This window comes from Podarcis cretensis (assembly GCF_951804945.1).
Source record: "Podarcis cretensis genome assembly, chromosome: 7".
Lineage (NCBI taxonomy): Eukaryota > Metazoa > Chordata > Lepidosauria > Squamata > Lacertidae > Podarcis > Podarcis cretensis.
In genome coordinates this window covers 47,887,265-47,914,492 of record NC_137176.1, presented here as the reverse complement: position 1 = coordinate 47,914,492, position 27,228 = coordinate 47,887,265, and the positions used below count along the sequence as shown (strand labels likewise).

Here is a 27,228-nt window from a genome sequence, read left to right as displayed (position 1 = left end):
AGCCTTCTCTCCATTCCTCCTTCACCAGCCAACTTGGTTTTGTGCTGGCTGCAAAGGGCAGCGCATACTGCCTTCTCCATCCAGCACAGAAAGTGGGCAAACAGAGCAGGGGACAGATCGCTCCATCCCTCATCTGCCATCTTACTCACCTGCTGACATGGAATTCCTTATTGCCTATGAATGTTCCAGGGTGGTTCAAACAAGTGACATGTCTGAGAATGATTTCTCCCTCCCTCTCCTTGTGCAGAGTATTTGGGAGTTATTAAATGTTAACTCCCATGTTGTCCAAAATAGTCTCCATTTTGACCATGTATTTGTAAATACCTTTATTTGTTTTTTGAAAGGTTGGGGAGTATATATAAAATATAATATATATATATTCCATCTGTGCCTAATTCTGCTGCCTCTTTTAACTACTAGAGCTAGTTTGCAGGTTCTTGTTTTTCATTTTACCTTCTTCTTATAGATGGGCAGTTCTGATGAACCAGATGAGATGCCCTTGCCAGATTGTGAAAGTGTGTGTGTTATACCTGGAAGTGTGTTGTTATGGAGGATAGCCCCAAGGCCTTCTAACTCAACACAGGTGAGGAACCTTGACCAAGACACTGCATTTTGTCAGTGTGTTGCTCTGTCTCATGCATATGTGCTGCATGGATTTGCATTTCTTTGTATATGTGAGAGTGTGATCTATCTCATGTTGCCTGGTTTAAAGGGTGTGTAGGTGAAGAGAGAGAATATGGATAACTTTCTACCAGCTCGTGCCTCCATTTCAGGAAAACAAAATTCAGGTTACAATTAGGTGTCTGGCAGTTAAATTTGATCCTCTCACTGTACCTTCCTCAACCTCTTAGCACCTCCATTACTGTGTGTAACATTTGTAAAAGACAGGATTATCCTTATCAGTGTAGAAATTTTTTTTATAAAACCCTTAAGGTTTAGTTAGCTTTTCTCTTTCCATAGGAAACATGAACAAGTCTACCCCCTTCCTACCTAGACACAAGGCAGGATCCAGTGCTCCTGTTTCACTAGCACAAGGGATGTGTATTAGAATTATAATTTTGTTCTTGGAAAGCATTGTGTAAATTTGGGATTTCTGTTGTTGTTTAGTCATTTAGTCGTGTCCAACTCTTCATGACCCCATGGACCAGAGCACGCCAGGCACTCCTGTCTTCCACTGCCTCCCGCAGTTTAGTCAAATTCATGTTGGTAGCTTCAAGAACACTGTCCAACCATCTCATCCTCTGTCGTCCCCTTCTCCTTGTGCCCTCCATCTTTCCCAACATCAGGGTCTTTTCCAGGGAGTCTTCTCATGAGGTGGCCAAAGTATTGGAGCCTCAGCTTCAGGATCTGTCCTTCCAGTGAGCGCTCAGGGCTGATTTCCTTAAGAATGGATCGGTTTGATCTTCTTGCAGTCCATGGGACTCTCAAGAGTCTCCTCCAGCACCAGTTTAATGTTTTTTTGAGTATTGTGATCCTCCCCGAGAGTGTTTATGACAGAATATACACTTTAGACTCTTGCTTCCTTGACACACACGTCAGAAAATATATATTGTATACTTGGATTTGTGGCATACTTGTCAAAAAACTTGTCTGCCTCTTTTTTGCTCTTCAGATCTAATTAGAATTCTATCTATTTAACATGGAGAGTTGGATATCAATTAGTTTCAATTAATCCCTACCCCTATTATTTATATACCATTAAATCCTCAGTATTTAATACTAGTAAATGTTTGCAATCACATTGGAGCCTATACTCCCCATAATCATCTTGTGGTCATCCGAGTTCTGAAATATTCCCTTGCCCGTTGTTCCAATTGATGAGCAAATAAAACAAACCTGTCCTTCGTCATGCAGCTTAACACTTTCTGTTATGTTGACATTGATCCTTTTCCATTGATCTCATTCCAGTTCTTGAAGTCTTCTAGTTCGTCCTGCACAAAATCCCATCTGTTTTCTATTTGAAAGGCCACTTAGATAATTTGATGATACCTGTTCATTCCATGAACATACTCCTTTCCCCAAGGTCACTGTAATGAAAACATTGAATAAAAGGCCCCAAGACTGATCCCTTGAGAAACTCAGTTGGATACTTCCTCTGAGAATGTATAAGCCTATTAACAGCTGGTACTTGCTCATAAAAATAAAAGAACATTCAAAAAGCTCTTTGTTGTTTTTCAGATGTACAACTTCACTACTTTTGCTATGGCTCTGAATGAATTGGATGAAGAAATGGAAAGTGTTATTCCTAAAACGGACTGCAGGCTAAGGCCAGATATAAGAGCTATGGAAAATGGTGACATAGGTAATTTAAAGGGCTAGCTGAATTTTTTTTATTTTTTAAAAAATCTATATCCAAATGCTTCATTTTATAGGACATACTTTTCATGTATAGATTTGTTTTAGCAATCAGATTTTACAGAGTCCCTTGCAAAGGAATGCCTGTTAGTGATATAAATAGTAATCTGATGCTAACTTTTTAAGGCAGCTCCTCCTCGTGCACTGGTTCTGAGTTTTGTCATTGATTTTATATAAATGAAAATTTATGCCTTATAAATATGAGCTTGTCCTTTCTCACACTGTCAACTTTTATCAGGAGCTGGTTTCTGATTTTGTAGCAATACCATCAAAATTACTCAGACTTTCCTTTACACAAATGCAAACTCATATTAACAAATTTCAGTTGATTTCCAATGTAAATTTACAGAAGCAAAGAATATGTGAAAATGCTGCAGTGTCAGGGTTGCATCCAACACTATCACTGCACATAACACTATCGCTTTGCTCCCATGACTTCACCTCCCCTGTGGAAGCCTTTTGTACACCCTCAAAATCTGCTCCGGGGGGTTGTGGGGGGGGACACCTTCTGAAGCAGAGTTGGAAGGCATGAGAGGTGCTATAGGTGGGGATAAGAGGAAGGTGAAGTCCTGTTGCATATAAGACTTTTGCTCATGCCCTTAGTTAATGTACCTTACATGTCTGTTATGTTACATCATTTCTTAGTTAGTCCCATTATTTGGGAGCATGGGAAATATTACAGTGAAGCTGGTGTTTGAATGATCTACCAGTTCACACCACTGCACAAAAATCTCAAGATTCTAGTTGTGCCAACCAAAACGGCATTAAAATTCTACCCGTCACTGACATAGCAGTATTCCAGCTATTGGGAGTAGTCTTCCGTAGGTTTCAGTTGGATCCAGCCTTTTCTCTGTCTGTCTCTTGGTAGATGTTGCAAGTGAAGAAAAGAAGAGGCTTGAAGAAAAACAAAGAGCTGCTCGTAAAAACAGGTCAAAGTCAGAGGAAGACTGGAAGACAAGGTCAGTAAACTGGGGGCTAAGGCACTTGATTTAATAGTTTACACATGTTTTTTCTAACTCTCTTTTTAAATGTCTGCATACTTGGGAGTGCCTGGCAATACTGCACATGTCCACTGCTTATGTGCTGCAGTACTTTGCCATTTCAAATTGCTCATAGTCTGAAAACTCACTGCACCATCATTTTCGAAAGAGGCCTTATATTTTACAACAGTGATTTAACTACTTACTTCTGCTTATTTCAGTCATTACTCACTAGATTTTTTGCTCGTGTTAAAGCTTTCAAAAGCGCTTAGGTTTAGCAGTAGCCCCTTGTATTTCAGAAGTGGAATTAGACTCATTATAAACAAATTATTTCCAGTAGAGCCACACTGGAGTCTGTGAAAATCCCTAGCATTTTTAGGCCAGCAGTGGGGACTCAGAAGTAATTTGTAGCTGGTCCCAGGGGAATTTACAAAGAAGGGTACTTTTGACCTCCTGTGTCTCTCTAACAGTGTTTGATTGAAAACATTAAGGGTTGGCAGACTCGGAAACTCTCCCGTTGAATACTCTGTTGTATCCCAAGCAAGTTAAATGATTCTGGGACAGGAGTGGGATTACAATTGCGAAGAAGTCTGATGGAATATAATTTTGGTTCCATTCTGTCTTGAAATTTAAAATTTGGAATTCATATCCAATAAATGCAATGAGTCTGCATTTTGAACTTGTGAAGTAGCTTCAGGGTGGGTTTGTGGTTTTTTTGTGCAATTCTTAAGTCTCGGCACTAATTGGTGTGCTTTTCCACTTGAGTCTCCAATAGATGTATACCACGAGCAAACACAGTACACATGTAATACTTCCACCCATATTCCATGAAAACATGAGGTCTGCATTCCTCATTGTAAAAGACATGCATTGCCTATGAACGTACATGCATCTGTGTGAACATACATACATACATGGACAGCCTAGTGTTAAGGTTTTTTTATAATCCTTGCAATTTAAGTTGGTTTTGAAATCTGTCTCAGGGCAAGTTGAATGATAGGGCTGCAAAGCTACCTTGTGAAATGCAGCCTACACTCCCATTCTTAAAAAGGCATTTAAACCACAGCTTCTGATTGTAAAAACATATTGAACTTGATTATTGTGCTTGTAAAGTACACACAACATTATAGCAACTTGAAGGAAGCAGACACACACTCTTGTACACACAGTCCAAACAAGGTGATTTTGGTGCTAAATACAGAATGCAGTAATATGTCAAATAGACTGTTTCTTTGTCACATTTAATATTCCTTGCGTGTTTCTTTCATAATGGTAGAAAATACCGAGTGTAGAGCACATTAATTCACATACCTTTATTGTGGGCATGTTCACAAATAACAATGGTGAACTCTAAAATACCTTTTATTATTATTTGCCAGTAAGCAGCACTTTCTAAAACTGGAAAAATGACTCCAAAGAAATTTTTTGAACTGTTGTTCTTTTTATTAGGTGGCATTTAAAATTTTGGCAACTTATACCTCACATTCTGGTCCTTTTACGCAGATGTTATACTGACAGGATAGATAGTGTCAGTATTAAAAAGTGATTCAATTTTGTGCTTTATAATGGTAGAACACCAAAGTAATCATGTATTAAATATTCAGTTGCTCTAGTGGCTGTATTTTTTTTAAAAAAAAAATAGTTCAGCCAGAAATCTCATAATTGGGAGATTTAAAGACTGCTAAATAGGGATAAAAACAAATCAAAACATTTCAGTAGGAGTTCATCTAGTTGCATTGGAAACTCCAGGAGATGAAAAAAGTTTTCCTAAAAGAAGAAAGTACTGTATATATCAGGCAGGCTAAGAGGCTTGATAGCCCAAATTATGTTTCTTCAGTATAATTAAATTCAGCAGGATGTTTCAGTTGCTTTGCAAACAGGTCAATGAACCCAAATAACCCTAGACTATTGTGCAAAGAATGTGATGGGATGAATTGCTTCTGAAACAAAACAGCTGAAGTTACGAATGACAAAGGTTTCTGGCTTGTAAAAATAAATTGTGAAATTGCATGTTTAATGCAAGATAAGGGGCAAGGTTTTGCAATACAAGCTGCTTTAAGGCACATCAGTAGTCAGTGTGGGAAACGAGGCCTGCCACATGGTACTAATTTTCTAAATGAGTCAAACTACCTCCCAGACCTTACCTTTCTCACAGAAGGCAACAGCAGGGTCTTCCAGCCTCTGAATAGGGCAGTGCATCAAATCATATCTGTTTCAGAAATGCAAACTTTCTACTGCATTGGTCAGTGTGTAGTAAAAATCAGAATTGGGACAAGTAAGTCTTTTTTAAAAAATCAGTGGGTAGCTAGGACAATGATACATTGTTGATTTTAATGGGACATGAATGCTTGACTGTGTTCTGGGTTACTTTTATTATCCCTGGCAAAGAGCCAAGTGCGTTGGTGTGAACAGGGACAGAATGGATTCCCAGTGGAAGTGTTTCCCCCCGTTGCCGGGATTATTCCTTTTCCTTTCCCCACTCTACATTTTTAGCAGGGAGATTGTGAGGTTGTTTTTTAAAAACAAAAACAGTAAATACCCTTTTAGAATTCTGGTCCTATGTTTTAACTGTGAACAGAGAATGTGAACAGAGTGAATGGTGGACCGTGACTCCTGTATATTATACTATTATCACAGTAAACTCCTTGTAAAGAGACAGACGGATAACATACTTTGAATTACTTTGAATTATGCATTTATTTCTACAGAAGTTGTATTTTTACATGGAATTGCTCAGTGCTCCTAAATGCCTACCATATGTTACAAACATTATGCAGAGAATTGCTAGAAATTGCACCCCGTGTGATAACTTGCCATAATGCTGGGGACCATAGTACTCTGGTGAAAACTGTTGTGTGCCGTGCAGATTCTTCTGGGAGGCATCTTGCTTGTGGTTTGAAAATTCCCATCCTGGTTGGGGCTGACTCCACACTGGAGTTGGAGCCCAATCTATGGAGGGCAGCAGACTGGGAAAGGCTCTGCTGCAACCACAGAAAGTCAGATGCTCTTGGTCCCTCCTGCAAGGTACTTGCAGTACGAGCTTTTCAGGGGGAAGGGGAAGCATGCACATTTGCTCATGCTGGTTTTGAGTCCCAGGAACGTAGTTTAAGGAAACAGAATGAGAAACTGACACTTTCCTCCAAGCTCAGCTGCCAGTTTGAATATTCATCATCAGGAACTTTTTCCCAGATACTTTTTGTCCTGTTGCTGCCAGACATGGTTTCTATTTAGAAATCAAGTACCTCTATACTGAGAACAAACTAAGCTGTACGTTAGGAATTAAAACTTTAGAAGCTTCTGAAAGTTTCCTCTGGCTCCAGACTTGGGAGTGTCATTGTGTATTCTTCGGTCAGAAGCTACTGAGCAGTCTGTGCATAATAGCTTTTACACAAACTTCCAAATGTTGCCTTCATAAAAATACTTATGCAAAGTAGGGGACATGAGCTAGCTTCCAACAGGCACTAGACTCTACACTTTCCTTCATGGTTTGCTCATTCAAATGTCTTATTGTTGCTGTAAGTTGCATTATGTTTTGTCTCTTTTTAAAAGTCAGCCAGTGGCCCAGGGACCCAGGTTTGATCTTTTCTGATACTTTTTTTGCTTGCTTTCCTAACATGTTTGGCTTTGCATTTTAAGGCTTAAAATTGTTTCTAGTTCCTATAAATTAGTGATACTCGAAATATGAATTTGGTCCTCTTATTAGAATTCTGTTGGCTTTCCAGCTTGCCCAAATTGACTATTCTGATTTTGGGTTTTTATTTATTGGGGGGGGAGTGTTATTCTTATTTAAATAGACCTTGAATGTTAATGTCCAGGGTTTCTTAATATGTACCTGGGAAGGAAAGGCAGAGGCATAGATTCTTTTCCAGTATCATAATTTTTAAGATTGTTTGGTAGTTTAAGGGTGAGTTTATACCATCATGGAAGGAATTTTAATCTCTGTATGATGATTCTCTCCTTACCTGTCAATTCTTTTTAATACATCCAGTTTGTCAAATTTTGTGAAGTACAATCAAAACCTAACCTTCAAAACATGGATGTGGGTTTGTATATACAGTAATTCTTCACCAGAGGAGGGATAATAGTGTTAAAACTCACTGTCAACTTTTCTTCCCTGTTAAAATGATCATATAAACTCAGTTTGCACAAGGTGCGGTAGAATAGTAAATGTACCCAACAATATATATTGGCTTATTTATGTATGTACTCACTTCTGCCTATTCCTAGCACCCTAATGCTTATTGGACCAGTTTGGACAGTCTTTTCCAGCTTTAAGAAGTGTCCTGCCATGCAACTCCTCTGATGTGCATTGCTTCATTCTTGGCTTGTATTATGCCAATCTCCCTTGTGTTCCAGCTGCAGAGCTGTGCCTTAGTACAAGCCAGGAATAAATGGCAGGGCTAGCACACAAGGAGGTGGGAGGAGCACTTGGTCCTAGCACTTGTTCTTGGCTTCATAAACTGGGGCTTATATATTGCCTTTCTACGCTAAACTGAGCCATGGATGAAGGACCATTGCAAGATGGCTAGAGTGTTGCAGTGACAATGCTACCTACCTCCTGTCACCTTTTCATTTTCATAATGGACAACAGTGTCTGTTTTTTGTTTGTAAGAAACTGAAGCTCACCTCTCTTTCCAGGGCTGTTTTTGGTGCTTGCTTCAATTAAATTTGCTAGTTGTTAAATTTTGAAAGATGGACTGATATGCATGTAACTAACCTGCAAAAGGAGGACTAGCTTCCAGGATCACATAATTAGCCAGTTGTCATGTGTCCTGACATGACCCTGTTGTCTCCACGCCTCTGAGCAGGTGCATGGGAGTGGAAAGGAAGGAAGGAAAGCTGGCCAGCCCACTATAGTCTTCTGGGTGAGAGCTCTCTCCCCTAAAGGAACGAACAAAATACCGTATTTTTCGCCCTATAGGACGCACCGGCCCATAGGACGCACCTAGTTTTTTGGGGGGGAAATCAAGGGGAAAAATTTTATTTCCCCCCCAGGTTTGCGCAGCCATCCCCAAGCTAGAAGAGGGAGACGGAGCGCTCCGTCTCCCTCTTCTGCCTTCAGGGACAGCCTCTCTAGCCTCTGTGGGGCAGCAGCTTGCCCCGCTGTCCCCCGAGCTTGCTTCCCCCCCCGCCAGCCTCCAGACCAGGTCGGGGAATAGCGGGGTGGCGGCGCTGCACCTCCCCGCTGTCCCCCGAGCTTGTGGGCTGCAGGCTGCTGCCCGCAAGCCTTGCGAGCCCACGGGACCTCCCGCCGGGCTTGCAAGGCTTGCGGATAGCTTCCTGAAGCCTGGAGAGCGAGAGGGGTCGTTGTGCACCAACCCCTCTCGCTCTCCAGGCTTCAGCGAAAGCCTGCATTCGCCCCATAGGACGCATACACATTTCCCCTTCATTTTTGGAGGGGAAAAAGTGCATCCTATAGGGCGAAAAATACGGTACTTGGAGCCATCCCCGAAATGAGGCCACAGAACAGTTGCCTCCTAATTGTGTTTCTCACTCAGTGATAAATTTAATTAATTTTCCCTTTCGGTTGGATCAAAACGTAGTAAGCAGGGGAAACAGTGGCTCAAGTAGATAGCGAGGAAGATAACTGTATTGATCTTCCATTGTTTCTAGAATATATATGGCAGCTCAAGCATACATTGACTGGAATATAGATACTATGTTCAAAAGCATGTGACCTTTCTCCCTCCTTTTCAGGTGGTTCCATCAAGGGCTGAATCCATACACCAGTGGGCATGACTGGCTTTACTCTGGGAACTACTGGGACAGAAACTATTTCAGCTTGCCTGATATTTATTAAGCTGCATCGGGAAGTCCAAGACTAACACAAACAAGTCTTAATCAGTTTTCAGTGTTTTCCTTTGTTCCTGTACTCTTAGAGAAAAAAACCAGCTCTGAATTTTAATTGAATGTACTATATTCAGCAGCTTCTGCAGCAATTATGGTAGCACAAGATTATTGGGAGGAGATTTTGTCCACTCCCCTATATTAAACCATGTATAATATGCATACACCACATCTGTTACAGGGAGAAAGAGCACTAACTATATTTGCTGAAGAAACAGTGCAACTCATGTTCCGTCCCACCCAGGTCAAATAGAAAATAGAAACCCTTTGGGTTTTCTGTCTTTCTCTTTGGTCAGTGATAATCTGCTCACATAATGGAAATTTGAAGCCTCTTATAAAACAAATATCAAAAGCACACTCCGGAAATGTATCCGGAAATGCAATACTACCATGGCTTGGAGGCGGAGAAGGGCATGCCACTCTTGAGAAGAATGACTCAACTTTCTGAAAGTGACGTTCCATTACTTCATAAAATACTGGATTATAGATTACTAGCCTCAAAATGTTACTCTCTCTGCACCAGCCTGCCCTTCTTCCCATTCATCTCCAGATACTAAGTAGGATTAACTGGTATAAAATACTCAGAAATGTCTATTCCATGTTTAGTGCAGTGTTTTGAATTTGCTCTTACAACTTTTATTACCATGTTCAAATCTTTATGGAATTAAGAGCCATTTAAATCTTTAAAAGTTTAACTAAAATGAAGTATTTTTTTTTAAATCTGCAATGCACTTAAGATGTGCTCAGCACTATCATTAGGTGGGAGGAACTGGTCCTAAGCAACAGCGTGGATAATGGGTATTTGCTGTCAGAAGCAAACTCTCAAAGGAAGTTGTGCGCATTTCAAAGCCAGCAAGGCAGCTCTGAAACTACTGTACACAGCAGATTTACCCCTTTGTTTGGGGTACATTAAACTTTATGGGATTATATATTTGTATAAAACTGAGTACATAAATTCCAGAGGGCTTGCTGCTCTTGTATAATTTAATTGCTGTTTGGAAGTATAGTGTTAACTGAATAATTTAATTGCTATTAATAAAGACTTTAAACTGCCTCATGGCCAGAATTTCTTTATTGCATTCAGGGAGGTGGGGTATCAAACCAGGAAAGGGTGTGTGTTTTAAGCTTTGCAAAATGTTTCTTGAATCAGTTCACCCTAAAGCATATTGGTGGTTGAATAGTTAAGATTAGTTATCCTAATTTCAGCAATTTTATAGAAGTCCTACTATTTATCTTCCCACCATACTGCTTGGGGGGGGGGGGAGGTGATAGCATGTTAGTTATTTGGAGGGCCAATGGTAACCCCACAACTGTCTTACTGCCCCAGGTTGTCTAGCATACAGCAAAGGCTTGCTTCACATATTGTATAATTTTGAGGTGGGAAAGGACACTTTGTGTTGTGCAGGAGAGATGGGGCCCCTAAACATTCGTAAAGTCTTCTGCCATACCAGGGAACTTGGAGAGAGGGAAATAATTAGCCTCTTTCTTAATTATGGGCTTTAGAACTACAAAGGAGCAGTGAGTACTGCTGCTTCTCTATATATCCAAAGTCCAACTTGAAATAAGAGCTTAGCCTGCCTGCCTTTCTCTCTCTCTCGAGCCCTCGCAATTGCCAGAATGACCACAATTAATGTCCTGCTACTACAGCCACCCAAAAATTGTGGGTGGAGGCTTCCCAGTTCCCACCTTGGGATGGAAAAACCAATGGAAGAGACAAAACAGCATTCTTATATAAGAGCCTGTTTTCATTTTGCAGTTGCATGGAATCTCCATGCCCTCATTCTGTATTTCCTGGACATGACGTTCTATTTTGTCAATTACCCAGTCATAAGACTTCTGACTAAGGGCCTTCCAAGTAGCGTAACAACTTACTGGGAAGGGAATAGTGTCCTGAACTTTAGGAATGTTCATTTTGACTTTCTTTCCCTAGCAGTCCATTTTAAACTTCTCAGATCAAAGGTCAAAATGAGGGAAGTGTCCTGATTTTAGTTCACTACTCCTTGATTACTAGTCTTAAAACTAAATACCAATGCTTTTTAAAAAACAGTCTTTAGATAAGAGCGCTTGCATTGCTTTATTGCGTGTATTAGTTAATCAATTTCTAATTAAAGATGCAGGTTTCCATTCTGGGGTGAAATGTTGAACAGCACCTCTTCTCAATCTGGGAGGGAAAAAGGTTTACTCAGTGAATTTAGCATTTTTTGTTCATGGCAGTAGCAAAACATCGGCGCATATGGTCTACCGCATTCTCTTGCAGAAAGGGATAAGGACTCTTAACTCAGTGCATTCTAATCTGACAGCAACTCTCAAACAATCGCAGCCAGAGGACGTTCCCAGCCCTACAAACCAAGTTCTTTTAACTAGAGAAATCAGTGGTTTGAGCATCCGAACTATAACCAGCAAAGCATGTGCTCTGTGGCCTTCCTTGCAGCAAGAAATTGGAAACTACAGTTTGAAGTACGGTAGGTTTCCAATTTCGGCTTAGAGGCCGTGTGCGAACAATGTTTTGCTGATTCAGGTGTCACAGCAAACTGACTGGTGCTGAACAAGAACCTTGAAAGAGCAGCAACATGCAAGAGCAGAGTGAGGGCACCATGACTCTGCAGCTCATTTCCGATCCTCTTAAGGGGGTGGCTAACCTGTAGCATCTCCACCCTCAGCTGTATGTTTGCTTTCATCACATATGCATTAAAAAACAATCTCTGCAGCAATCTACAATCAAACACGGTCATGACAAACAATGGATCTCAGCTCTACCCCACTACAGAAACAAAACAGCATATTCACTGGGTGATGAAAAAGTGGTAAAACAGAGGACTATCTTATTTCAACAAAAGCTCCACAAATGGGGCACAGTAGAAGACAATGCCCTGTCTTGGGTCATCAGAAGCAGGACCTCCTCCACAGATCTTTAACTCCAAGGGTAGCAGATATAGAGAGATGTATTCTGGGACCAGACTCTATAGACCTATACACCGCCAGTATGGCAAATACATGTGGGATGAAAATGAGATTATGGGGGAGCAGAGAAGAGCAAATTCTGGAGGCTTTTGTTGACATGCAAGGGCTGCTTGGAGAGAGGCAGAGATTTAGTAAGCCCTTGCTGATGTTAATTCTGAAGTTGGGGAGACAATTTCCTTTGTGCAAGTGATTCACAATCCTATCTGCCATGACAGACAGCAGGGATTCTATTAACTCTGTTTTTTAAAGTACAATCTGTTGTGCACAAGTGGAAGGGTGCCAGGAGAAAGAATTACAATTACAGTAGTTTGGTGCTCCCTGTTTCCAGCTGAAACATAGCAACCAGTGCCAACCAGAAGGGGCACACAGGGAGGGAGGGAGACATGATTTCCATAGATGTCATGGTCCTACCACCCAAATGGGAACAGGAAGCTAAGGCAGAGCATCTTCCTAACCTCTTCTGAACTATACGTAGCAAATAGGAAATTAAGGCTACAGCCATACCTGGGAGTAAGTCCCATGTCCCATTGGATTTAGTAGGACTCACATCTGAGTAGACACAGAATCACACTTTTTTATAGCTTTTCAAAGCAATTTATAAGTTTTTGTGATTTTTACAAATGACCTCTTCATGCAGCTCATCATGCAGTGTTGGCCACTGGCTAACACACGCTTTTGAAGGTGTAGGATTTGAGACTAAAACCCCCTTCCACAATGCCAGTTTACTCAAGAGCTAGCCTGCCTCTAAACTGGATGTTCCATACAGCTATCAATTGAGATATCTTTCTTTCTCCAGGTTCAGAGACAGTCTGTCTCTGAATAGGCTGATGGAGACTTAACAGAAAAGCATTATTAGCCTCAAACTCTGCTTGTGGGCTTCATTTTGAACCTGGTTTCCACTGGGGTGAATCCAGGGATGCTGGATTAGATGGGCCTTTGGAATGGGCCTGCTCTTCTATGAAAAGACTTCATATAATCTGATCCCTACCCCATTTTAAAGAAAAGATTGCTCTTTTCTATCTATCTTGAATCAAGTTTTTGCTTTTTTGTTAGCCTGTGAATACAACCCAGTGCTTCGAGAATCTTAACAAATCCCACTGTTCTGACGCATGAAGGTTTTTATTCTGTAATACTATACAACTGACAGGAAAATGATGCATTTTAGCATCTCTATAGCCTAAAAAAGTTTCTAGAGTTGCTTACAAAGATCAGACAGTCAGTTCTCGCTTTGAGGGAGAAATTTAAAATCGTGTAACTACACGTAGTTATTGGGAAGGTGGAAGGGAGAGTAAATTTTTTAGTTGGAGGACCTGAGAACACATTGGGAAAGAATGGTGGTTGGAAAGAATTGGGGGAAGTGGGGGGTGAGAGATGGAAGGAAGGATGAAAAAGAGAGGTGGAGAACAGAGGAAAAGGCGGAAGGAGGATGCTGTGCTCTGGCAACCCCAGAAATAGTTCCCCTCTAAGCTGGCCTATCATTACTGCAGAGCTTGTGCAAGAAACAGAAGTAATGATCATTATCACCATCTTTATATAGCCTTAATGAATACAAGTAAAACATTAATGTGTACCAATATCTACTTTTGTGTTGTCCACCCCATCCAAGCTTTTAGCCAGGCTATGAGCCTGAAATTTTTCCTTCACCTCCAACTACTACATTAAAGGAAATGGATGTTTATGTATAATTTTGGTGCAGTAAACTGATACTGTCTACACTGAAGGTGGGAATGCATCAAGTCTGTAGGAGTAACATGGTGTTTTAATAGATGCCTTAACCCTGTTCACGTGTTACTTACAGGTGGGACATAATTGTGATGGCTGCAGAACAGAACCATGCTTTTAGCCCTGCCTGCACCTGACATACATCTTATATGTGAATAACGTGAGAAAACAGGCATTGAATTATTTAATTCCAAGCTCAGGCATGGAATTGCTGCCCTACACAAAAATCCACTCCTAGTGACCCTGTCCCCCTCCTCCCCTCAGCTTTTCCTAATTTCATCAGGGAGATGAATTTTGTTCCCATTGTCAAACAACTGTAGATCTACCAGTAGAGCCCAACCTACCTTCTCCGCATGCCCCCTGCCAACCTGGTCTGCACTGTCAGGAGCATGCCAGGGTTTCTTAGACAACCCAAGCTGGAGATGCCAGGGAATGAACTGTGGACATTCTGCCTGCAAGTCAAGTGGTCTACCCTCACCCTTCCAAATGTAAAATTCTCCTTAGCAGAAAGCTACCACCACTGCACACTTTTGCAAATATTTTACCTGCTATATTTCTAATTCTGACCTGGCTTTCTGCCTTGTACTGATGCAACTGTCAGCTCTCATCACATCCACGCTATATATGGAAAGTACATGTAAGGCAGATTTAAACCACATGGCTTCCCCAAGAGAACCTTGGGAACTGTAGTTTGTTAAGGGTGTTGGGAATTGTAAGTCTACAGTTCTCCAGATTCTTTGGGGGAAATCATGTGCTTTAAATGTCTAGTGTGTTTGTGACCTATGTTATTGGAAACTACTCCCAAAAGTATGTTTACTTTACGCCCATCTTTGCAGGTCACATCTATTCATGGTTTAATTTCTTGATAGGACTAAATTACACCCACCCATCCTTTGTAGGCTATGCTATCTTTAACTACTTGGTCAGCTCATGAAGATGAGAACTATTTCAGAACTGTTTTAAGTACAAGAAGGCATCTGCATTATGAGGCCCACCAGGCTAGAATGACACCACCAAGCCAGCAGTAGCTCTTGAGCTCCTTGTGGCTTAAGCTGGCCTCATCTGCTGCCAACAAAGCTGCATTTGACCCATTTACACCATGTTTGTAGGAGCTGATCTACTGTTTCCTAATCACTGGAATTTTACAACACCAGCACTTTGACAAACCCCAGATCATCCCCAAATTTATTTAAGTCTACTATCTCCCCCTCCCTGTTTGGCTATTCTCATACACCCTGATACACTGAGTAATTGGCTCTCAACACTATGACATGCGTCCTTTTAAACAATACACTAGACAACATCCAACATCATGTGAGGAGTAGGGGTGGGAGGGGATGGGAAAGGCCTGTGTCAGAACTGGACATCTGTTCCACAAGCAGGCTGACACTGTTGGTTGTCACCCTTAATACAGAGCAGCAGTTCTAAAGCATCAAAGCAAAGGCAAACCGGGTAAGATTTTCAGAAGTAACAAAGACAGAATTTCATGGATTGTTAAAAAGAACGGAACTGATCTGCATGTCTCAGCAAATCTCTAGAAAACCAGCAACCTATTCCATACTTTCAAGTTCAACAACAACAAAAACCAGGACAAAACCACTTTTATCTTTCACATGCAATAGCAGCTGGAAAATAACTCTGAGTGGTGTTCAACTAAGTTTTACTCAGACTTATTCAAATGAATGGGCCCAATTTAGTGATGTTCATTAATTTCAAAGGATCTGCTCTCAGTAAAACTTAGTTGAATGCCACCCTCTATTTTAAAGATAGCTCTTCATTAATTCTGGAATGTAGAAAACTTGCAGCAAGTATTCTATGGACCTTCATCAAATTTCTAACCCAAACTTAGTCTCCAGTAACAAACAATGCACATGAAGGAAAAAGAAAGCAAATGGCAACAGATTCAGTGAGGGGGCTCACAAGCTTCAAACCTGTTTCTTAGAAACTGGCCAAATGCACATTCCAAAGGAAATCAGCAATATCCCTTCAGTCATTTGTTGAGTATTTTTTAAATGTTTTATGAACAACACTTGATTTGCCACTGCATCTCTGAAAAAGGGACACACTCACCAAACCAATTAAGATGTGAATGGCATCAGCACCTTCATACAGCTCAGAGCACTATGTCCTTGGAAACAGGGTCCCATGTGCATAACTGGGCAGGGAACAGATGCGTACAACACAGTGCTCCATGTGCCATTACCCTCTCTACGCACTAAGCCACTCTCTCCATGCACTACAAGTCCCATCGTCCCTGGCCATGCTTGCTGAGGCTGGTGGGAGTTGTAGTTCAGCAACATCTGGAGGGCCAAAGGTCCTTTTCTGAATACAAAAGTCCTACCAATGAATTGTGGGGCAAGGTGGAGGGTATTCAATTTCCAAACTTTTCTGCCAAACAGTCAAATAACAGAATTTAAGTTTCATAAAAAACAGAAGCTAAGCACAAACTTTTGCATCAGAGCCATCACCTGGGAATACATTCCTTTGAAATCAGTAGGATTTGAGTTCCAAGTTGAAAGCTTATGGTCATTGCCAATTGAGGTGTGTGCAGAGAATTTCCAACATTATTTTAGTGTCCCATTTTCAGCAGCTCACAACCCTTAAAAAATAAACTACTTGTCTACTATTTATTTTTCACTGTTCCCAATATGAAAATGGTACAGCTTCTTCTCTAGAGGGAAATGCATAAAAGGAATGTGGAGTTAGGGACACCCCCCCCCCCGCAGTTTGCAACCTTGGAAGAAAACTTTCTGATCCCAGAATGGCTGCAGCATATTAGAAATGTAGCCCACTACAGAATACATCTCTACAATCAACCAACCAATCATTAAAAAAATAAACGAAGTGAACTGATCTACTTACCCTTTTGCTATTCTGTCCTGCGCACAGAGGCAGTAGTAAATGTGATCTCTCCTGCTATACCATAGCTGCCTGCAAAGGGTGCTTTATCCCCAGCTCCTGAGCCCTTCTTCCCATTCATCACATCTTCCAGTGGTATGGCAACTGAAAGAAAAACTGGAGTTGGAGGCCTGCCGCTATCCTGTGCGGAGTTAAAATTGGGATTGGCCATTTTCGGATCTGCTGCCCTGGCAACTGGTACGGGTATCGTAGCGAACCTCCTCACAGTCCCGCCAGTATCCTGCTGTGCAAGGACAGCATGGCCAGGGATGGGTTTCCAGTCCTGTTTATTCTGAACAGAAGAGCCCACTAAAATGAAAGGTGGTGCATTTCCCTTCTTCCCTTCTTCCATCATCACATAAGTTGGAGAGGACACTTGTGGTGGTTGGCCTTGTTGTAGCATCTGCGGCTGTAGATACTGCGGCTGGTCCTTACCACTAGATATGAATAGGGTTGCCTGGGGAACAGGAGCACCAGTTCCAACAGGTGGAAGGGGTGGTGGAGGTGGTGGTGACTTGCGACCTTGTTGATGCATATCAGTTAGACAATAGAGAGTCCACACATTAGAATATGGTGGTGGTTGTCCTGGTTCGCTTGTTGCCATGGCTATAAAATAAAAATTTAAAGAAAATTTGCTGGCATGAAAGACCATCTAGTAGGATGTATGAACTGCAGTCACATTGCATAGCCTTACCCACAACTTTATGCCACAAAGAAAGGATGTTACAGAGAGGAGAGAATCCCTGAAGGCAAAAGGGAGGACCTTGGCATGGCTGAAATGGAGAACAGCAGAAGAACCGGTTCTCATAATTTTCGAAATAAATCCAAAGTATCAGATTCACAACTTGGGGGAAAATTTTGTCATTAGGTACTTCTGTTGGTTGTAAGGATACTGTTTTCGTATGGGTGACCCAAAGATCATGGGTTGAAAGTGTCTTTTCGACCACAAATCCTGTCCAGCCATGCCAACCCTTTGTGTTCCTCTAACCCCTGTCCCCTTCGGCATTCTCTCTTCTGTAAGATGCTTCCAGACCTTACCTACCTACACCTCTCTAATGGGAAGTGACTCTAGGGAATAGTGTGCCATCGCAGGGCACACCAAGGCCATGGGAAAGGTGCTAGAGAGCTTCTTCAGCTCGAGAACAGGAGTGGGCTACACACTTCTCACGGAGGGAGAGCAGAGAATAAGAGGAAACAGTGTCACCATGGGAAGCCAATCCTCCAGCTGCAGCAAGATCTGCAGTTCTCAGCAAGAAGCGATTAGTCCCCTCTCTGTCAACAATCTGGAGAAGACCAGACCTAATGGGACAGCCCAGGCAACCACCACCATTTCTTTTAAATGCAAAAACCTAAGCAGTGCCATGGCTGAGCATCTGAATACTTGTTCGTTTTTTAAAAAAACACAACCTGAAGCCACGGTCACCCACATCACTTTCTGTTAACTGCTGTGAGCATGTGTGTAATTTTGATTCAAGATGCATAGTCTATTGTGAGAGGGAATAATCATGGTTTAAAGAAGAGCCAAAAGGCATTGGCCTAACTCCCCGCTGAATGTCATCCTGCTCCTGCCCAGTCTGCTTGCAGGAAATGATACAAGACTTGAGCAGAAAATTGGGGCAGCTGGCACTCACGCAAGGTACGTTTTGGGGCCTACTCACAATCAACCATGCACCTGGAAAAAACAGGCAAAAATTCCAGACATGCACATTCCAGTTAGGTGCTGTGGGCTCTGTAACTCCCTAAAAGCAAAAGTGACCAATCACTTATCTCAGCACTGCACTGTCATAGATACTTGCATTTAAATAATTAAAGCTCCAGTCCCCAAGGCACTGTACCAGCACAAGGCCTTTGGGGTCACAACCACACCATTCATTTAAAGCACATGGCTTCCCTCACAAAGTCCTGGGAATTGTAGTTTAAGGGTGCTGGGGGCTCTGTGAGAGGTAAACTGCAGTTCCCAGTTTTGCAGGGGGGAGCCATGTGCTTTTAATGTACAGTGTGGGTGTGACCTCAGTCTCAGCTGAGCTATGGGCACAAGTGCATTTGAGGAGATGGAGCCATCTGTTGATTATGGAGCAATAATATCACTACAACATGGAATAGGCAGCTTTCAGAAATATCTTGACTTCTTACCTGACATAATAAAACCTGGATCAGCTGAACTCAGTTCCTCTGCAGTATCCATCCTGTCAGGGTCACATTCTGCATCATCTGCAGATGGATCTAGAATACTAGCAAACTGACCTGCATTCTGCGAAGCCATCAGCGGATTAAAGAGACATGCTACAGTGTCTACGAAAGGAATTACTATCTGCTGCGGAAACTGCTCTACATACGGTGGTGGTTGGGGCTCTCCACCAGCATTGGGATCATCATCACACATGGGGGTGAGCTGTATGTCTGATGTGAGCTCAATTTCACTTGAACAAGATTCAGCCTGCAATGGGTCTTTATCAGGAGGAGGAGGAGGTGGTGGTGGCGGGGGCGGCTGTTCTTCCAGCAAGGGGTCTGAGGAATCTGGATCTGCTACGTCGGCAGGTGGCTGCTCAGCCTGACTGCCTGAGGTAACTACCTCCCCAGGAACAGAGGTGTGACTTTGAGTGGTGGACCCAGCCCTGAGAGAGTGTACAGAAGCTGCAGGGGTAGCAGGTTCTGCTTCTGCAGGGGCAGCAGGCTCTGCTTCTGCTTCTGCAGGCGCAGCAGGCTCTGCTTCCGCGGGGGCAGGCTCTGGTTCTGCGGGGCCAGGCTCTGGTTCTGCGGGGGCAGGTTCCGGTTCTGCGGGGGCAGGTTCCGGTTCCGCGGGGGCAGGTTCCGGTTCTGCGGGGGTAGGCGGTTCCTCTTCTGCAGGGGCAGGCGCTACTTCCGATGGGGCAGGGGCAGGTTCCGGTGCAGGTGAGGGTGGCGGGGCCTCTGTGACTGAAGCAGCAAGATTCTCTACACTTTGGGATGAGGTAGGGAGCGTCTGCACTGAGACCGCCACATCCTTCAGTTCAGCTTCAGAAGAAACAGGTTCAACTTTACCTAGCATCTGGGATGCCAGCTGGGCTGGATCGGCCGGGACGTAGGCGAGCCCAGCTCCCTTTTCGTCCCCAGCCCTGTCTACAAACTCGTCCACGGTCGATGGGTACTGGGTTGTCTTGGTGCACTGTTCACGGCGTGGTTCTTCACTTATCTGGTCCTCTTCTGTGTCAGTAGATTTCTCCTTCCGTTTCGGTTCATCACTCATCGGAGCCGTCGTGTCCACCTCTGGCCTAAATGCATCTCCCACGTCAGCCCTTTTGCGGGGCACCTGTGCCGCTCCTGCTGTCCCTTCTGCCCATCCTTCCACTGCAGGGTGAACAGGAAACAAGGTTAAACAGCTTTCTCTTTAAAGCGCTTTCTCTCTCTCTCTCTCTCTCTCTCTCTCTCTCTCGGTAAGCCACCAACTTGCAGTTGCTTAAAACCACCAACTTCCTAGTTTAGTTTGAAAAGCTTAACATTTATTAATTGCTGGGAGAACTCAATGAACGGCTAACATGGAGTTTGTGAAACGTTGAGGTTGTTCCATACATTCAACTGTCAAATAGTGTCCACTTGTCATTTCAAGGCTGCACAATAGGAGCCGGTTTTCTGCAATTCCCCAAAGACTGGCTTTTTAAAATACTTTCGCTTTATACTTTAAATGCTGAACAAGAAATGCCATAATGACCTAGACAACATTAATCCCTTTCCATAAAACCACTTATTTCCTTTGGAGAGGGGTTACAGCTCAGTGACAGAGCAAGCATTTTTTAAAACCTCTTCCTGTAATAGTTAGCTCATGATCTGTGATTTTTATATTTTTAATGTGGTTTCAATTGTACAGATGTAATTGTTGCAAACCACTTTGCTATTTTTTATTTAATTTTCATATGCAAGTGGGGGTTTTTATGAACAAATACATATACAAGGTCCGCTGTTTGCTCCCCACTGCTGCCAGGCAGGACTGGGAAAGACCTCTATTCAAAACCCTGGGAAGTTTCCACTAGTCAAGTATCAACAATACTGAGGTAGATACTGGCCTGATTCAGTATTAGGCAGCTGTGCTCTTTATGGAAGGTGTCTGCTGAGCACTACTTTCTATAAACCCCAGGTTCCTACAAATCGTAAGTGGATCCTTTCTACTTAAAACAATTCATCTGCTTCTGGACTATTACCAAATAGTGGTCATGGGCCTGATCTGATCTCAAGGCCGAATAACCCTAAATAGCCACTATGAGGAAGCTGCCCCCCTGTGGCCACATGTCCATTTGACAAGTTGCATGTGCACTATTCACTCCTTGTTTTCCTCTCCCATCCACTCAGCAGCCTAATTTAGAAAGCAGGGGAGACCTTTTCGTTGTTGCTATTGTTAAACAACTGGGCATCAGAATCCTCATGGATCTGCTGTGAATCACTCAAGAGATCTACCTTCCGGCCACCTCTGCCTTACAACATAGATCAGGGACATATTTGGGGACGGGGCATTTTGTGACTGCATGAATAAACTTCCCCAACCTGCAGCATATTTCCCACAAAAATACAAGTCAACTTTCTACCAGGGATGAGGAAGCTGTGGGGCCTTCCAATGTTGCTGGGCTAGAACTCCCACCATCCTTGACTGTTGGCCATGCTGTCTGAGGCTGGTGGGGGTTGTATCAAAACCACCTCTGGAAGGCCACAAGTTCCACCATCCCTGACTGATGACTCAAACAGTGTCTCTTCAAATTGCCATTTAACAGGGGATCTCTCCAAATCCAATTTAGCTGCCTCAGTTATAATCCCTTTTTGAGGGAGACAGAATAACACATTGCAGTAGTTCTGTGATACTGTTTACAGGGGCGAAACTAGGCTTTATTTCACCCAGGTCAAAGACCCAGTTTGGCACATACACACACCTGACCATGTGCATTTGTGTACACACAGAGAGGCTGGAAGCATCAATGGCGCCCCTCTGAAGGCTTCACCCGGGGCAAAAAGTCTGGCTAGGTCTCCTCCACCCCCATAGCAACGGCTCTGCTATGTAGCATATTTTAAAAGGCATGAGATTCCAGGACTCAGGCTATAAGTGGAAGACTGATGTGGCAGAAAAGGGGTTTCTATTGCTACAATTGATAACAACTGTTACTACTACTACTACTACTACTACTACTAATGATACGGTTCAATATTCTCTAAACAGAGATATCAAGTCTTTTTAACCCAAAATGATGATTCCAATACAAAAACTGCAGGCTATCATTTAGAAAGAAATACAGTTTGCATAGTGCATCAATATATTCTATATAGTTTATTCATACATATAATTCCTAGTGATTTAAAAACACATGTGCTAAAACACAAGATTGCTGATTTCCCCCCAATACAAGGAAGGACAATCTTTACTGCAATTAAAAGGTTAACAATCAATGTTTTGCTTGATTTGGCACTTTTCGTATTTAATTCAGTAACACTTAAGGAGGGTTTCTTATTTAATTTTCCTGGTGATATTTGATTTTCCAGGGTGAAAAGCACCCTTCCCAAGCTGCATTTTCTTGTATGGGGCAAGTTTCTGTTGGAAAATGGAATGAGGAGGCGAGCCCCTTTTCCCCCATGCCAAGTTTCCACTTCAAATAGCACCCTCAGTGGCTGCACTGTATTTCTTTTAAAAAGAGGGAGGGAAGGCAGGAATGATGATAATAATAATAATAATAATAATAATAATAATAATAATAATAATATCTTTATTGTCATTGCCCCCTCTCGGGGACAACAAAATTACTTGGCTGCTCCATCCACCCAGGTAGGGCACTCCACTCAAAATCAGAACAACTATAAAAACACTAATGATCCACACCATAAAGTGCATTCAATGCACGCTTAAAGCAGACTGCTTTCCCCAAAGAATTTCAGGAACTGTAGTCCCCCCACCTACAATTTCCAGGACCCTTAACAAACTACCACTCCCAGGATGCTTTGGGGGAAGTCATGTCCTTTAACTGTGTGTTGGCTGTGCTTTAAATGTATGGCATGCATCTGCCTGTGCTAGTTATTGCCCCAAGAACTATTGCTTTGCTGCTAATGTCTTACCTCTAGTCATATGAAACTCTCTCACCAGGTCTTTAATGTCTAAATTAGGGTGGTCTGGGGGGAAAAAGGCAGGAAAAGCCAGTTAATTTTAATTCAGGATATCAGATTTTACAAAGGCTTAAGGGAGTGGTTTGCTGACAATTTACAAATTGGAGCCATTGCGGCAGTACAGTTAGTCCATAATGTCACTGAATTGCTCTATAAACTAGTACAGTATTTAACTTAAAAAGAAGAAAAGCAAACCTTCTCGGAAAAGTATCAGTTCCCTGAAATACACAGCAGCAAATTCAGTAATGTTAGAGGGACTGGCTTTCAGAACTGCTCTGCTCACTCCCTCAAGTAGTGTCTTGAGGCCATAAGGAACCACCATCCTGGGCTTTGTGGTATGCATTGTTGCCACTTGAAGACAATACTGCAATTTCACAACTGTAAGGAAAGGAAACTGGATGAAAAAAACTGGCGTTTTCTACAATCTACATAACTACTTTCTACCCATAACCCACATGGAATGTATCACTCACAGTGATTTTTCAGGGCCTCTTGTGGACATGTGTAGACCTCTTACGGGAATTTTTGAAGGGGAAACCATGTTAGGCTGCAATCCACACCTCCCTCCTTGCCCAGTTCACACTGCTAACTACTTGCACCCCCAAGGGTAGCTGTAGAATGATGTCATTTCGTGCATTTATATTCTGCCTATTAGGGTAAACCCTCCCAAGGCAGCTAACAAAAATCAATACAAGATAGCATTTCAAGAGGTGTTAGACTTCTGCAGCAAAAACAACAGAAGTTGCTTCCAAACCCGCTTACTGAGCATTCCTATTGATTTGTTTGTACGTTTGTGCGAAGGGTTACACACCTCACTTTCCAAGGTATTTCCCCATCACTCTCCGAATCACAAAAAGCACCACCTGAATTTGCAGGTATGCACTTGAATCACACCTGTAAATAGCAACAGGTGGAAGATGTCCAGAGACTCTTACAATGCCTTACAGATTAACAAATTTAATATGGAATAAGCTTCTATCAGATGCATGGAGTGTTATACTGAGTTACACAACACATATGGAAATTTTTTTGGGGGGTGGGGGTGTAAAAAGTGAGGTCAGCAAGGGAAATAAAATGCAGAAAGTATTAATTATGCACATTCACAAAACAGTTAAGTACATCCTTATCACCACACCTGCATTGTATTTCTAGCTATATTTCTACTCAGACCTAAATGTGTGTGTGTATCTACACAAACACACACATACATACATATATGAATCTGATGAAGTGGACAAAGTGGTCCGCGAAGTTTATGCCATAATAAGACACAAATAGCAGAGAAATGTGCTGGGAGTCTTCCCTGTGGGGAGGGTAACCACAACTGAAATAAAGCATCCAGCCGTAGTAGGGCGCCGCTCCCGAGACCTCGGGCCTGGGCTCCGGACGCCCTTCCCTGCACGCCCCTCGCCCAGCTTCGCGGCCCTGCACGCAGGAAGCCGCCCCTCACTCGGCTCCTTGTTTGCTCCCCATCCAACCCGCTCGTTCTCATCAGCCACAAGGTGGCTCCCTCGCTCGTCAAACCGCCGCTGGCTCGAAAGCCGCCCGACCTTTCTTTAAAAAATACTTCGCTAGTCGGCTGCGCCAAAGCTCCCGCCTCGCCCCCTGCCGGAGCCTCCTCTGGAGCGGCGAAGAAGACCTGCGGACCTTTTATATCTAGATGCTCCTGGTGGGCGGGGCTAGAGCGCACGCATTTGTGAGGTCACAAAGGCCGAGTTAGACCAGCGCTAAGGAAAGGGCGGGGAGGCCGGCCCCGACGTTCGCCAGGCCTATTCTAGATATACGCGCGAAGCCCCTCAGCGCAGCCAACTCGAGATGAGCGCGCGCCTCACTGAAACAGGCGCGAAGCGGGTCAGGGCGTCGGGGGTCCAGCTGCAGTTATTACACGGCCGTTACACAAACGCGTCATTATTACAATAAAAAACCCGCCAGTGGCTTTACACGTGACGAGTTATATAGTACAGAGAATTAATATGTCCCTCACTGTTTGCATTCCCAGGTGAAACTGACTTGGCTACGCTCGTTTACCTGAGGGAAGCGAGTGGGGGAAGCTCTTATTAAGCCTGTGGTGTTCAACAAGAGGCCGACCCCGTCCTGGCAAAAGGCAATTCCCCACATTTAAATTCAAGTTATATTGGCAATTAGAGACGGTGTGGCATAGTGCCTAGGGTTCAAATCCCCACTCGGGCATGAACTTCACTAGCGGACCTTAGGGCAAAGCACTGCATTTTAGCTTCACCCAGCTTACAGGGTTCCTCTGGCGATAAAATAGCGAGCAGAAGGCAAGGTGGTTATAAATGTGTTTTTAAAAAATTGTTTTGTCTGAAAAGATTGTTTACAATCTGTAACATGCTTCTCCCACCCCTATAAAATGTATCTTCATACTGCTGTCAAAGGTTAGATTGCACACTCATGAAGACTCATACCTTTCTCCTTCCAGTATTTTGGAGGTGCTTTATAAATAAGCAGCAACAAAATGGATGCCTGCATGCATACAAATTGACAACATACAGGAGGCATGTGAATATGAGTACAAAAGACATGTTTCTTAAATGCCTGACTTTTCAAATCCACTCGCAATGTGTCAAGAAATGCTATATAAACATGAAAAGCTCAGCTATTCAGCATTAAGTTCTCCCCTAGCTCCATTAAATCCGTATAATTTCACTGCTTGAGCGCCTTCCAAGGGCCATAGGTAAAGGTAAAGGGACCCCTGACCATTAAGTCCAGTCGCGGACGACTCTAGGATTGCGGCGCTCATCTCACTTTATTGGCTGAGGGAGCCGGCGTACAGTTTCCGGGTCATGTGGCCAGCATGACTAAGCCACTTCTGGCAAACCAGAGCAGCACACGGAAACGCCGTTTACCTTCCCGCTGGAGCGGTACCTATTTATCTACTTGCACTTTGACGTGCTTTCAAACTGCTAGGTTGGCAGGAGCAGGGACCGAGCAACGGGAGCTCACCCCATCGCGGGGATTCAAACCGCCGACCTTCTGATCTGCAAGCCCTAGGCTTTGTGGTAACAAATTAACAAGTTGCATGCAAGTCAACAGGGGACTGTTGGCATCCGCTTCTGTGAGTATAGCTATATGATGCATGTGCTTTCCGAACATTTATTTGCTACATTGACTTCTGTGTGCACCTGAAAATAAAGTATGTGAAGAGATCCTGAAACACAGCAGGCACAGATCTCCACTGGGGAGTTCATGTAAGCTTTTGAGGCTTCACAGTGTTCTGGTTTTTGTTGTCATGTATTTTCTGATTTTGAACATTGTGGACCAATTCTCTGTAACTCAGGACTTTAGGAGAACGTAAAAGACAAGTGTGGGAGTAAATGCAGGTGGACTCTTGGCAAAGCTAGTAGTCAAGTGAGTAAGCAATTGAGTATAGGCAGATAAAAGGTTTTCAAAGCCTGCATATGCATGGAAAGCAGAAGTAGAACTTTGTAGATCTGGAATTATTCAAACACTCAGGTAATTAATACGTGTATTTTGATTCCTTTTTTTAATGCTAATGTTTTCAAAATGCTGGGATCTATTCAGGCATTTCCCTATCTTATGTTTGAGCTAAGGCTTAAAAGCACTGAACTATCTGCAGGTCTGTACAACCTTGTATGACCACCACCTTGAATATCTAAACAAAGTGATTTTTGAAAAATTCTCAAACTGAAGTAGCGAACACTGTGCATAGTCTAATGGATTTTATGCAACCATTACACTGGAAGAGATTGAAGGCCATCTAAACGTAACCCAGCACACAAAGACCATTCACCCACTTACACAACACAGATCAACCTGTGGCACAATTCAGCTCACAAAACAAACTCCAAGGCCTCCAAGCAACTTAATCTAGAGGGAAATCCCTTCCAAATGTAAATCATACCCAGTTCATACCATGTAAAATTTATCCAAGTTATGCTGAATGAATTATTGTGAGTGTAACTTATGCTACAAAGCTTCCAGTCTAATTGTGGCAGTCTTGGCACTCCAATAGAAAAAGAAGGGAACCAGTTTTCAATGCAATGGTTCACAAGTGAGGGATGTGAAATTGTACAATTTCATTGATAAATATTATTGTATCATATTATAAGCCCAGCACACTCCATTTCCTCTGAGCTAGGCTAGCCAAAAAATTAACTCAATATAAATTTTCTTTTGATTTCCACAGTTTGTTCAATTTAATTAATTGCTCCTCTATTGCATTAACTTTGCTGTTATTTGCTGTGCAACAATTGTCCCTTTCACATTTGTTTGATCAAGCAACCCTCCTGGCTAAGCCGCTGATGTAATCTATGCAGGTGCTGAGGGATACAACAGGATGGCATTTAAAAAACAGAGGTCAAGTCAGGAA

General features: G+C 42.8%; 2 protein-coding genes across 7 annotated transcripts in view; one reads left to right on the top strand and one right to left on the bottom strand.

Annotated features, from left to right (window-relative positions):
* The window catches only part of OSBPL1A (oxysterol binding protein like 1A), a 76,994-nt gene extending 66,759 nt beyond the window's left edge, over positions 1-10,235 (top strand). For 3 of the 4 annotated variants that reach the window (XM_079982629.1, XM_079982630.1, XM_079982631.1), the window contains exons 25-29: positions 467-583; positions 2,179-2,302; positions 3,224-3,314; positions 6,885-6,908; positions 9,033-10,235. In XM_079982629.1, the coding sequence (XP_079838755.1) occupies positions 467-583; positions 2,179-2,302; positions 3,224-3,314; positions 6,885-6,908; positions 9,033-9,135 (459 nt within the window). In that variant the 3' untranslated portion in view covers positions 9,136-10,235. The remainder of the gene's footprint in view (positions 1-466; positions 584-2,178; positions 2,303-3,223; positions 3,315-6,884; positions 6,909-9,032) is intronic. The other variant, XM_079982628.1, reaches the window with a different exon arrangement.
* A 1,002-nt stretch (positions 10,236-11,237) lies between these two features.
* Positions 11,238-24,680, bottom strand: CABYR (calcium binding tyrosine phosphorylation regulated). Of its 3 annotated transcripts, none has more exons than XM_079983322.1 (6): positions 24,428-24,680; positions 23,073-23,255; positions 22,830-22,883; positions 19,785-20,090; positions 16,728-17,369; positions 11,238-11,343 (listed from the first exon to the last, which is right to left on the bottom strand). In XM_079983322.1, the coding sequence occupies exons 2-5, from the start codon at positions 23,218-23,220 to the stop codon at positions 16,735-16,737; spliced, it is 1,143 nt and encodes a 380-aa protein (XP_079839448.1). In that variant the 5' UTR covers positions 23,221-23,255; positions 24,428-24,680; the 3' UTR covers positions 11,238-11,343; positions 16,728-16,734. The 3 variants fall into 3 exon arrangements, with proteins under 3 accessions (XP_079839448.1, XP_079839447.1, XP_079839446.1); XM_079983321.1 differs by having other exon boundaries at positions 16,728-16,868; positions 18,897-20,090; positions 24,445-24,678; XM_079983320.1 differs by having other exon boundaries at positions 16,728-16,868; positions 18,897-20,090; positions 24,428-24,676.
* Between the last annotated feature and the right edge of the window lie 2,548 nt (positions 24,681-27,228).

Bases quoted from the DNA above. Each gene is read 5' to 3' on its own strand.
- CABYR (XM_079983321.1), bottom strand. From the start codon at position 23,220: ATGCATACCACAAAGCCCAGGATGGTGGTTCCTTATGGCCTCAAGACA. The intron at 22,884-23,072 runs GTTTGCTTTTCT...TTTTCCCCCCAG, and splicing joins ACTGATACTTTTCCGAGAAG to ACCACCCTAATTTAGACATT. The intron at 16,869-18,896 runs GTAAGAAGTCAA...TTTTTCTTTCAG, and splicing joins TCCAGGTTTTATTATGTCAG to TTGCCATACCACTGGAAGAT.